This window comes from Lithobates pipiens, unplaced genomic scaffold (genome assembly GCF_037356315.1).
Source record: "Lithobates pipiens isolate NorthernLeopardFrog02 unplaced genomic scaffold, aLitPip1_a1.2 Scaffold_16, whole genome shotgun sequence".
NCBI classification, from domain to species: domain Eukaryota; kingdom Metazoa; phylum Chordata; class Amphibia; order Anura; family Ranidae; genus Lithobates; species Lithobates pipiens.
In genome coordinates this window covers 207,473,272-207,486,693 of record NW_027507748.1, presented here as the reverse complement: position 1 = coordinate 207,486,693, position 13,422 = coordinate 207,473,272, and the positions used below count along the sequence as shown (strand labels likewise).

The 13,422-nt window shown below is 38.9% G+C and overlaps 1 protein-coding gene across 1 annotated transcript in view; it reads right to left on the bottom strand.

Annotated features, from left to right (window-relative positions):
- F5 (coagulation factor V) overlaps window positions 1-13,422 on the bottom strand; it is a 140,200-nt gene that overhangs the window by 69,628 nt on the left and 57,150 nt on the right. The window contains exons 13-14 of the mRNA XM_077480938.1: window positions 12,081-13,305; window positions 2,336-3,082 (exon numbers count right to left, since the gene is read on the bottom strand). Coding sequence (XP_077337064.1) covers window positions 2,336-3,082; window positions 12,081-13,305 — 1,972 coding nt within the window. The remainder of the gene's footprint in view (window positions 1-2,335; window positions 3,083-12,080; window positions 13,306-13,422) is intronic.

The window sequence follows — 13,422 nt, the reverse complement described above, 5'->3', positions numbered from 1 at the left end:
AGACGCTATAGCTTTTGCACAATATATATATTGCTTATTGCAATTTTTTTTACCAAAAGTATGTAGAAGAATACATATCAATTTTTTTTAATTTGGGATATTTATTATAGCAAAAAGTAAAAGATGTGTTTAGTTTCAAAATTGTCACTCTTCTTTTGTTTATAGCCCAAAAAATAAAAACCGCAGAGTTGATTAAATACCACCAAAAGAAAGCTTTATTTGTCGGAAATAAAAGGAATTTTGTTTGGATACAGCGTCGCATGACTGCGCAATTTTCAGTTAAATTGACACAGTGCCATATTGCAAAAAATGGCCTGGTCATTGAGCAGCCAAATTTTCCAAGGCTGAAGTGGTTAATAGCTAATTATGGGCTAAAAGATAAAAAAAAAATATTTTCTCTAGTACCTAAATGGGTATTGAAATTGAACACGTCTGAACAAGGTACTGTCCAGAAATGACGGGGAGAAAAATGGTAGGGACTTTTTAATATGGGAAATGTAGAAGAGTAGGGGATGTGGTGGGAGGGGCTAGATAGTAGTCTGGGGCAATTGTTAGGTCTGTGAGAGAAAAAGAATATGGGGAATAGGAGGAAGGGGAAGGGAGGAGTTGAATATAGAGTCTCCAGCAATTTAAGGGTGGTAGGGTGTGTCTACTAAATGGTCTACCTAATTTTATAATGTTCTTTTCTTTGCCATGTTTTTCATGTTTATACTTGTTTAACTTGTTTGTATTGCACATTGTCTACTGCCTAGTGTTCATTATATCACCCACCTGTGGTGGCTTATAAATTCCAAATGAGGTGGGCCTTGTGGGCTTGGTCGGTTTGTGTATGAGACGAGTCAGGAGGACTCTTGCTGCTATGTAATTTGACTTTATTTTCTACAGCCCCTTGGTGGGAACCTACTTGGGGTTCCATGAATTGGACTTTAGCTTTTGAAATGGACTATATATAACTAACAAAAGTATGGACCAGACCATGGGGCAGGGGCACCAGGGGCAATGTTACTACCTGATGGTAATGTGAAGACATGTTATGCTGTTACATGTGAAGAATTATGTTAGTAAAATAATTCAGTTGATGAAGAGCTTTGCCTGGTCTGAGTTATTCAAGAAGTACGTAGTGGTATAAGCGTAGTGTGCTAAGAAGCATCCTCCGGGAGAGGGATCATACAATATACTGGAGTCTGGGAAAGAGAATTCTATATGGGAATGTGAAGCTATCCTTTGTGGAGGTGTCACTGTTAGACAACTCTTGTGGGTTGGAGATTCAGAAAATAAAGCAGCCGGGGAAATTAGTGACTTGCTAGGGGAGACCGAGGTCTCTGGTAGTGAAGGGATCGGTGAACTTGGATTCCTTTCCTAGTGGTCAGACCCCATATTAGGTCCAGCTGCTGTAAGGGGCTTCCTAAGGACCTGGCCTGGGAGTTATGGGGGAGGAAGGCCTTGAACAGAACACAGTGCAAAACTGTTTGGAACATAAGAGTGGAACAAGCGTGTACTAACAGAGTTACAATTGAGAGTGATGGGTCGTAAGCTGGTGGAGTTTGAAATATGTTCTGCAACTCTTGCTCAGCAAAGCTACTGTTGCTCTTGCTGGATGGAGAAAGGGAAGCTCACCTGTAGTGTCAATAGGATAAAACCATGTCATTTAAATGTTAAAGCAAAAGCAAAGCAATGTCAAAGTCATCTGTTTATCACTTCCTATTTCCTGTTTCACTCACATTCAGTTTCACTTCATTCAAGTTGACATTAATGGATACTGGGAGATCTTTGGTGACACACACCCCCATCCCAGCCATGTCTGCCCCCCGTTTGTGCTCTGTTGGGTTGGTTTGTCCTCTGCCTCCTCAGCTCCCAAGCCGGACACTCATTACTGCCGCCTTTGGGCATTCAGCATTTGGTAGTCTGATCCAGCCTTTGATGTACTACACACGCATATATCCCTGATGAAGCGAGCATGGTCTTGTGAAACGCGTTGAGATATTTTTCATGTGTGTGTACTTTGCAATTCACATTTTATACCATGATATGTGTAATGACATTTTTTACTGTATGTGTCATTTCAGTGGCTTGGCTAGGATTCATGTTATTTATGTTTGCATGACAATTTTAATACATTTTGAGACTGCATTTACTCTGTCAATTGTTGGCTAACCGCATTCACCTCATTTAAAGTCCCGGGCAATTCCCTTTTTTTTTAAGTAAAGTAGTTGCAGTTCAACTTAATTTTTTTATAACAAATATCATGACAATATAAACAAAGCACAACAACAGCAAATAAAATGTCAAACTACGAGAAATCAAGTAATGGAATTACAAACGTCAAAATATTTACCTTATAGAGCGTCCAGAGTAATCCCACTGCACTTCTTCAGCTGCAATATAGTATATTCTCTTTGTTCCTTTTGAGGTCCGTAGATAATTCTCTATGATCCTGTCAGGGTTGGTATAGCGGTTAACATCATCCTCTGTCAGTGTTTTGTATGGCTCTTCATATGCAATTATAAGTTTAGGTTTTTCCTGAATGTTATTGTTGAATTCTCCATCTGCATCATACTCTTCATATTCACCATCACCACCTCTGGGTACTCCAATCACTATTTCTTTTATAGATTTTGAATAACTTCTGGGATTAAATCCTCTGGGAGATAACATTATGTTGTCCTCAGTAATGTTCTCATTGTTTGAGGTGTTTGAAGAGGTATATTGGTTTAGCTCATAGTCAGTACTATTAGACAAATATAACTTATTATAGCTACTGTTTGCAGTCCTTTTTCCTTTTACTTTGCTTACTCTCTTTTTCCGTTTTACATATTTGATATTACCGGTATTATTTCCAATGCCATGAATTTGGAATTTTTCCATTTTCTTTACATAAATTATTGTACGCTTCTTTTTAGCTTCAGTTTGAGAGCTTTGTTGTGGCATGTCATTTGAAGACGGATTTGACTGATTACCTGATTCATTTACTTCATCTGTTTTTTCTTCAGAGGCTATCAGTCCTAAATCCTCCTTCAAGTCAGTTTCATTACCATGAGGTTCAACCATTATGATTTTCATTATATCTTCAAAAATTTGAGAACTGTGAATACAAATATAGTAAATATATTCAAGAAGTGTTAATTCATATGCACTGGGTTAATAGGCCAATGTGCAAAAGAATAAGGCACTAAAAAAGGGCACTCCAGGCAAAAGACTATTGGGTCTATTTATAAAATATTTGTTGCTCAAATGTCAGTAACATTTGTGAAAGCTGAACAAAATGTTACCGCGTGTTTTCTAATGGATAAACTCCTGTATCATCAGCGCCATCTAGTGAGCAAAATGCTGTATATTTTGTCATTGGGGTATTTCAGGCCACTGGATGGAGCTGATGATACAGGGATTAGTCATTAAAAAACATTTGGTGAAATTTTGTTTCTGACATTGGTGCAACAAATATTTTAAAAATAGACCCCAAGATGTCATCAGATTTTATGATAATTTTTGTTTACCTTTATTTGCACTTTATTTGGACCCCAAAGCATCCTCCCAATGTTGAGGCATGTGGCCTGGTACGATTCAGGGGGGGGGTGGCGCTCTCTCTTCCCCCCCCTCATTTCCTAAGGCCTGCCAGGTTGCGTGCTTGGATAAAGGGTCTGGTATGGATATTTAGGGGGAACTCCACACCATTTTTTTTTTAATTTGGCATGGAGTTTCCCTTAAAATCCATACCAGACCTGAAGGGCCTGGTAATTGAATTTGGGAGAACCCCACGCTTTTTATTTTATATTTTTTCCAAGACTTTCAATGAGTGTTCTCTGTATTACGGGGAGCCGACAATTCATTATAGCCGTGAGTGATTTTTAATGGCTTTTTTTCCTGCAGAAATGACACTTTGTGCAGGGACAGTTCTAAGCATGGGAAACATGCGCCCCTTCACAGGCATACTATAGACACCCCCCAGGTACGAAATTTAACCACTTAAGGACTGCCGTATTGCCATTGTATGTCATCGCAATGGCACAGGCAGGCACAAGCACGTACATGTACGTGCCTGCCTTCCAGCGGGTGGGGGGTCCGATCGGACCCCCTCCCGCTGGATACGGCGGTCCGGTTCGCTGCAGGAGCGATCCGTGATGAGGGGATGGCCGTTGGTTTCTGGCCACCCCCTCTCGATCGCTCCTGGCCAATGAGAAGCTTTCTCCCACTGTGTATTGTATACACAGGAAGGAGGAAGTGATGTCATTCTCCTCGGGGCGGTCTTTTTGAACGGACTACGAGGAGAAGACAGAAAGTAAGTGTGCACCAACACTACACTGACATGTAGGTACACACAGGCATACAACCCCCCCCGATCACCCCCCTCCCCCCCCCCCCCAGTCACAGTGTCACTGATTGCAGTGATCATTTATTTACTGATCACTGCATTCAGTGTCAGTTGTAAAAGTAAAAACTGTCAGGGCAGTTAGTGTTAGGTCCAGGGTAGCCCCCTATCACCCCTCAATAAAGGTTTAACCCCCTGATTGCCCCTAGAGTTAACCCTTTCACCCCCTTTTGCCAGTGTCACTAAGCAATCATTTTTCTGATCGCTGCATTCGTGTCACTGATGTCGCTAGGTAGCTAGTTATTTTTTTAGGTTCACCGCCAGGTTTTTATAGCGCTAGGTACCCCAATATAATACCCAATAATGGTTTTAACCCCCTGATTGCCCCTAGTTAACCCTTTCACCCCCTTTTGCCAGTGTCACTAAGTGATCATTTTTCTGATCACTGCATTAGTGTCGCTAGTGTCGCTAGGTAGCTAGTTATTTTTTTAGGTTCACCGCCAGGTTTTTATAGAGCTAGGTACCCCGATATACTACCCAATAATGGTTTTAACCCCCTGATTGCTCCTAGTTAACCCTTTCACCCCCTTTTGCCAGTGTCACTAAGCGCTCATTTTTCTGATCGCTGCATTAGTGTCGCTAGTGTCGCTGGTTAGCCAGTTAGTTATTTAGGTTCCCCGTCAGGTTTTTATATAGCGCCAGGGACCCTCATATACTACCTAATAAAAATTTGAATCCCCTGATTGCCCCTAGTTAACCCTTTCACCAGTGATCACCGTATAAGTGTTACGGGTGACTCTGGTTAGTTTGCTTTTTATAGCATCAGGGTACCCACCATTTATTACCCAATAAAGGTTTAACCCCCTGATCACCCGGCGGGTGATATCAATTAGGTTTTAGGGTCAGGGTCTGCGTCGCCCCAGGCAGCGCTAGGTTAGTGCCAGTACCGCTAACACCCACACGCAAAGCATAAACCTCCCGTAGTGGTATAGAATCTGAACAGATCAATATCTGATCTGATCAGATCTATACTAGCATCCCCAGCAGTTTAGGGTTCCAAAAAAACGCATTGTTAGTGGGATCAGCCCAGATACCTGCTAGCACCTGCGTTTTGCCCCTCTGCCCAGCCCACCCAAGTGCAGTATCGATCGATCACTGTCACTTACAAAACACTAAACATAACTGCAGTGATCGCAGAGTCAGGCCTGATCCCTGCGATCGCTAACAGTTTTTTTGGTAGCATTTTATATTTCAATCCGGAAGGCAGTGCTTGGTTTTTGGGGGTCCCGTACGTCGCTAGGCTCCCAAAAAGTCCCCCACATGTGGTATCCCCGTACTCAGGAGAAGCAGCAGAATTTATTTTGGGGTGTAATTTGACTTATGCCCATAGCATGTGTGAGCAATATATCATTTAGTGACAACTTTGTGCAAAAAAAAAAAAAAATTGTAAAATGACGGTCATATGACGGCCTCCCGCCACAATAGGTGCGCCGCCTGGCCATCATTTGACGGCCGGCAGTCAGCATCTAGTTAAGGAGTCTTATTTGGCTTCCTCGGATCTCTGGACTCCTCACCTGGGCCCCTCCTTATCCTTGCACCAATGAGGTGTAAATAGATCAAGTTAAATCAATCACCGTCTCCACTCCAATACAAGTAAAACATAGGGGGTTATTTACTAAACGAAAATTAATTTTGCACTAGAAGTGCACTTTGAAGTAAAGTCGCTGTAGATCCAAGGGGAACATAAAAGGAAAATAAAAAACAGCATTTTAGCTTGCACATGATTGGATGATCAAATCAGCAGAGCTTCCACTCATTTCAGATCTACCCATTGGATTTAGAGCGACTGCACTTCCAAGTGCACTTGCAGTGCAAAGTGGATTTGCCTTTCGTAAATAACTCCTGTAGTGTTTACTGTATGAAACCAATGGCAATTAATTAAAACTAAGGTAGAATGCACTTGCAAAAGTATGTTTAGTAAAATCCAGCATTACACCTTCTTAAAAACGTTCATATGACATCAAGGAACATGCCACCTTTAAGTATAAGACAACAGCATCACCAATAGTGTTATTCAGTGTGTACCGGGTGGTGTGATTATGTCACTAGGCTCTGGCCTGATGCGTTTTGTCACTTCTACTGTGACTTTCTCAAAGTCAAAGCAGAAGTGAACATTCCTTCTCCAAAATTGGGCTAACTACAATTTGCCTTGGTTGGGATGCATGGGGCAGTACAAATTAGACACCTGCCTAAATTATTATACTTATTTAGTGTTTTGCCAATACTGATCTCTGGCTCTGTCATGCATTCTATCCAAAGTCAGGTGGTTCGTTTTATTTGGCGATTCCATAAACAAAGAATCTTCAAACATGTCATTAGATTTTGGGGGGATTTTTTGGGTGCCAACATATTAGAAACAGAGAATTTATATATAAAAATATATTTTATTACTACAAAGGTTTGTTATTATTGAACAAATATAAATAACAAAAAAAAAACTTGTCTTATAGTGTGCCATCAAAGAAGAAGTTGTCACATAGATGGTGACGGTTATGTAGTTATTCCGACATGTTTCGCCACTATGGGCTTCCTCAGGGGATATGTTTATAGCACAATGTAAACCAAAAACATGGGTCCCCAAAGACAGGTGGCCCGGAGAAAAGTAAGGCTCATTGAGGAACAAAAACACCAGAAATACAAAGAGTATGAAAATTTAATTTTGACAGTTATGAAAAATACACGTCCGGACGCCAGTGGGATCCGGGACTGGTCCCAAACAAACGCCAAGCAGTGGTAACACCAAACTGATTGGTAATAAAATGGTGTTACCATTGCTTGGCGTTTGTTTGGGACCAGTCCCAGATCCCACTGGCGTCCGGACGTGTATGTTTTATGTTTGTGGTATACACTGTCTTTTGTGTGTTTTTTGTTCCTCCCAGGTCAGTGTCTGTTGGGATCGAACATTGATTTTTGATTAAACAACAGTAACTTTAATAGGTTATTTAAAGGTGGCCTTTCCATATAGACTTTTAGGCGTGTTTTAGTGTAATCAATAGTATACTGTATGTGATTAAGTAAAACTTATTTTTCATAATTGTCAAAATAAAATTTTCATACTTTGTATTTCTGGTGTTTTTGTTCCTCAATGAGCCTCACTTTTCTCTGGGCCACCTGTCTTTGGGGACCCATGTTTTTGGTTTATGTATGGTGATAGAGGTTAGAGGACAAATCCCAGACAATATTCATTACACGCTATATTAACAGACCTATTTTTTCAATTTTTTATTTGTTATAGCACAATGTACATCACTACATAAAAAAAAAACATAATTTGAGACACTACATTTACATTTTATAACAGGGTATAAAGCCAAAGTGGTACAGAGAAGAAAAGAGAATTGTGAATATTGTTTACCATGTTAAGTCATATCACCACTCACCCAACTCAACTTCCCCTTGGCTTTATACCTTGCTATAATATGTAAATGTAGTGTCTCCAAATTATGTTTTGTTTTTAATAGTGATTTACATCATACTATAAACATATTCCCTGAGGAAGCACCTGGTGGTGAAACATGTTGGGACAACTACATAACCCTCTATGTAACAAGATAACTTCCTCTTTGATAGCACACTATAAGACAAGTTATTTTTGATGTTTATGTTCATTTAATAATAACAAACCTTTTAATTGTCTATTTTTTGTACTAATAAAATATATTTTTATATATAAATTCTTTGTTTGCATTATGTTGGCACCCGAAAATCCTCCCCCCCAAAAAAATTCTGTGGAACTATTGAATATTCAGGGATGTTGGTACCTTTTTTGAATTTGCCACAAATCCATACCACCACCCTCTCTCTTCAAACATGTCAAACCAGGCCGTATGGGGGGCTGCACATTCCAAAATTACTGAGCTATTACCAGGCTGCACAAATTACACAACTACCATGCTAGCTATTAAACCCCTCTCCTGGTCTAGTTGGAAGATATTGATTGTATTCCATCCTCCATACATAACCTACTGTCGTTACATCCCCAGGGCAGGAAAATGCTCCTGAACCCAATCACACAGCATTAATTGCAGCTCTGGAACAGTCTAGAGTATTCAGGAGGTCTACTCTCCCACCATTTATCATTATCTTTGAGTCCCCTGGGGCTTTAAAACATTGGATTGGTTCAAAGGTAACTAATTTTTAATCATTACTAATTCTTAAGGGATTCAATCTTCAAACCCTTCTCTGATCTAAAAAAAATAAATAAATCACCATTTGCCACTTATTTTGGTTTATGCAGGCTAACCATTATTTGATGACCACTGTGCACCCCAAAGTAGGTAATTTAACCTTAACACCTTTTAAGTCTAAATGTAAAAACACTCTTCACTCAGCAGGACTAATATCCCTTCTATATAACACTGTGACCTCTAAACAAATGCCAGAACCCTTAACTACTTCAGCCCCAAACCTCTTTTTTATACTAGTTATTTACAAGTTAACACCCTAGAGAATAAAATGGCGGTCGTTGCAATACTTTCTGTCACATCGTATTTGCACAGCGGTCTTACAAGTGTACTTTTTTGGGGGAAAAATACACTTTTTTTAATGAAAAAAATAAGACAACAGTAAAGTTAGCCCATTTTTTTTTATATTGTGAAAGATAATGTTACACTGAGTAAATTGATACCCAACATGTCACGCTTCAAAATTGCACCCGCTTGTGAAATGGTGACAACCCTTTACCCTTAAAAATCTCCATAGGCGATCTTTAAAAATGTATACAGGTTACCAGTTTTGAGTTACAGAGGAGGTCTAGGGCTAGAATGATTGCTCTTACTCTAACGATCGCAGCGATATGTCACACGTGTGATTTGAACACCATTTTCATATGCGGGCACTACTTACGTATGCGTTCGCTTCAGCGTTTTATTTTGACACAGTTTAAAAAAATTACAAATTTTTGGTCACTTATAATAGAAAAAAAGCATGACAGGACCTCTTAAATATGAGATCTGGGGTCAAAAATACCTCAGATCTCATATTTACACTAAAATGCAATAATAAAAAAAATAATTTAATAAAATAAAAATTTCTCCTTTTAAGAGCTATGGGCGGAAGTGACATTTGATGTCACTTCCACCATCCCATGCCATAAAGCCAAGCAGGGGCCATCTTCCGCTCAGTCGACAGCCAGACATCCACGGGAGAGGATGCGATCATCTCCGCCGGTACCGGGGGGTCCAGTAAGCAACGGATCCGACCGGAGCGCAGCTCTTCCGCTGGCATTAAAAGTGATCTCACGGAGAATCCGACGCAGAGACCACTTTTATCTCAAAGAGAAATGCACGCCATCCCTGAAAATACCGGGTTATGACAGATAGCTGCTGCCATACCCTGGTATTTAGCGTCAAAGTACGGGTACAGCGATTTGCATGAAGAGGTTAAATTAGGTCCACAAGTGGGAACAAGATCTACAGCATTATATAGACTATGACCAATGGGATCAGATCTGGACTACAACAAATTCCTGCAATGTGACTGTGGTTGAAACTAATTATAAATAGGGATGAGCCGAACAGCCCCCGGTTCGGTTCGCAGCAGAACATGCAAACAGGCAAAAAATTTGTGCAAACACAGTTAAAGTCTATGGGACACGAATGTGAAAAACAAAAGTGCTCATTTTAAAGGCTTATATGCAAGTTATTGCCATAAAAAGTGTTTGCAGACCCTGTTCCTGTCCCAGGGGATATGTATCAATGCAAAAAAAAGTTTTAAAAACTGATATTTTTTCGGAAGCAGTGATTTTAATAATGCTTAAAGTGAAACAATAAAAATGTAATATTCATTTATATCATCATGCCTGGGGGTGTGTCCTTAGTATGCCTGTAAATTAGAGCATCTTTCCCATGTTTAAACAGTACCACAGCAAAATGAAAAAAAAGGAAAAAATGTAATTTAAAACTGCTTGCGGCTGTAATGTATTGTCGGATCCCAGCAATATAGATAAAAATCATTGAAAAAACAGTGTGCCAAAAATACCCCCCCCAAAAAATGGTGTGGATTCCCCCCCCCCCCCAAAATACATTCCAGGCCCTTCAGGTCTGGTATGGATATTAAGGGAACCTCGCACCAAAATTGAAAAAGATGGCGTGGGGGTCCCCCAGGCACTATATACTCTGAACAGCTATATATATATATAGATATATATATATATATATATATACACTATATGGCCTGCCCTATATACTCTGCATAAAAAAGGTGTTGGTGGTGCCAGAACACTGTAACCCCTCACAATTACTCTTGCTGGGTGCAGGAACGGGCCCTGCTGTGAAATATTACATCAAAAATTGTAACTACATGGCCCCGTTAAACAGGGGCAGAAAAATTGGGCTCTTGGTTTTGGTGGTGCCAGCACTTTATAACCCCTTCACAGGCGCAGGAATGGGCCCTGCTTAACTATTGTTTCAAAAATAGTAATTACATGCCCCTGTTAAATGGGCAGAAAAATTGGGCCTTTGTTTTTGGTGGCGCCAGAACACTGTAAGCCCTCACAGTTACTCTTGTTGTGTGCAGGAACGGCCCTGCTCTGAAATATACCAAAAATTGTTAAACGTGTTCCTGTTGTAATTACATGCCCCTGTTAAACATGTCCCTGTTGTAATTACATGCCCCTGTCTGCTGCGATAACTATCATTTTACCTTTCTCACTACTTATGCTTACGGCTGTCTTGTGATCAATCATTTCTTGTAGTCTTAGATTTATGTCAACTGTCCACCGATTTTGCAATAAATAATACTGAACATGAAACTTTGTTACAAAATAATATAAGATACTATTAAATCAGTGTGACTATTCTCATTTAAACCAGAAAATAATGTGACACATAGCGCTCTATAAGTGAATGCTTAAATTCACACTACCTAAAACAAAAATAGCATTCACATATACACCTATAAGTATATATATAAAAAATGCTAAACATGCAAATATATGTGTATAAATATCTCAAAAGAAATATATATACCTAAAATAATTAATCAAAATATTCCAGTGCAAGATAAGCAATAAAAAATATACCCAATGAAAACAGAAATAATCAAAATGTAATAATTAAAAATACATCAAGAATCTGTGAACCAAAAAAATTTAAAATAAAAATAAAAATATAGCAGTCCAAAGAAATAGGAATAAATATCCAAATGATAAAGTCCGCATGAAAGGTGATAATCAGTGTCCAAATAAATCATTTACTCCTTCACCACACCATCTGTGATTGTGACAACCCCCGTTGTGAGTACACTCACCAGCTGATAAGCCTCACACTCATGTGTTTGGCTGAAAAAGCTTTATATCCTCTAGATGGATGCCCACTGTAAAATCACCAGACCCATATATCTTGATTCCCTCTCACCAAATCATAGGTATATGTACCTCAACTTGAGATTAACATGTTCTTTTTTGAGGCCATATGCAGATGACTCAATGAGAAATATCGCAACCTAAATGTTTTCTTTTTGGTGTCACCCCTGTTGGGCCACTGGATATACCATCTTGGTAAACAACTGCCTGACTTACACAAACTGTCTTCGCTAGAATCAATGGACAAAGTTGGCACAGGGGTTTCTGGGAAAGTAAATATAAATATAAATATAAAATATAAATATAAGATACTGTCTAAGGTTTTAAGATGGTCAAAAAGCTGAACTCAGTATAAGGCAGGTTATCACCGGTTTAAATTTAAACATTCAAAACCAAATTAACATAACATACCCCAGCATCTCTTCAATTTCTCTGTCATGGTAATCAGTAATACTAGTCTTTGTCTCACTTGTTCTTGTCAAAGATGCGGATGTTATGTCATCTGTAGACTTCAGGGTTGTGAACTCCGGGTGACTTTTCGGTGGTAAGGTTGATGATGCTACAGTTGGTGAGTGGTGCTGGTCGCCATTTATTTTTATGGGTAAACTATCAGAACTGGTCTGTGATGTTACATCAATTGTAAAATTGACTTCATGCGTTTCTATAAATCCTGCTGTTCCACGTGGCAACTGAATAGTGTAATTTTCTGGAACAGTTTCTTCCCACTCCTTTGATTTGTTTTCCTTATAACTGAGGGTAAAGGACATATCTGTGTAATTGAATGCCTTTTCCACATCCCTTTTTGCAACATTTATAGATTGTGTGGCTTCTGAACTGTTGGTCTTCTCCATTGCTTCTATGTGTTCTTTATTTGTGTTGTTTGTATAGTCTTTAAAATATTTATTGAATTCATTTTTTGTTTGAAGAATGCTTTCTTCCTTGTCAACATCTGTGCTTTGTTCCTTTTGTGTGCCATTTGTTGATTCTTCAAAATATGTAGTGAAATAATTTTCTGCGTGAATAATACTTTCTTCCTTGTCAGCATCTGTGCTGTTATGGTCATGTATATAGTCATCTTGTGTTCTGTTAAATTTTTCTTCACCTTGATCAGGGACAACAATTTGTAAGGTGTCTGTGAGATTAAATCCTTCAGTAGAATCACTAGGACGTGTGGGAACAACATGTTCTACAGCTGAAACTGACTCCTTGGGAATATCATGACTTCCCCCCAATTTGACATTATTATATGTACCTTCTGTAGACACAGATGAATTACTGTCATAACTTCCTGATGTGCTGGTGTTATAAAAAATATCTATTTTTTTTATGTTGGTCTCATACATATCATCAATAGCTAAAGCAGTAAGATTTAATATTTCTTCTATGGTCCCTGTATTGTTCTTCGAAGACCTAATATTAAACAATAGGGCCATCTCATCATTGTAGTCATCATCCTCTGTAGTAATGTGTAATTCCTCCTCCTCATTTGTATTTTTTCTGGTTACTGGATAATCAAATGAGAGTTCTTCATCTTCAATCTCTTCATAGTCCATAAAATCAATACATTTTGCATCTCTGAATCTGACACTCATGCCAGATTGTCCTTTAAAGTTGAAATTACCAAAAAGCCACACACCTGCAGTAAAAATGCATAAATACATTACATTGAAAGTACATGTAAAATAATTGTAAGTACAATATCTAGAAACAAAAAGCACAGCTATATGTTAAAATATTTTGTTTAAAATGATTT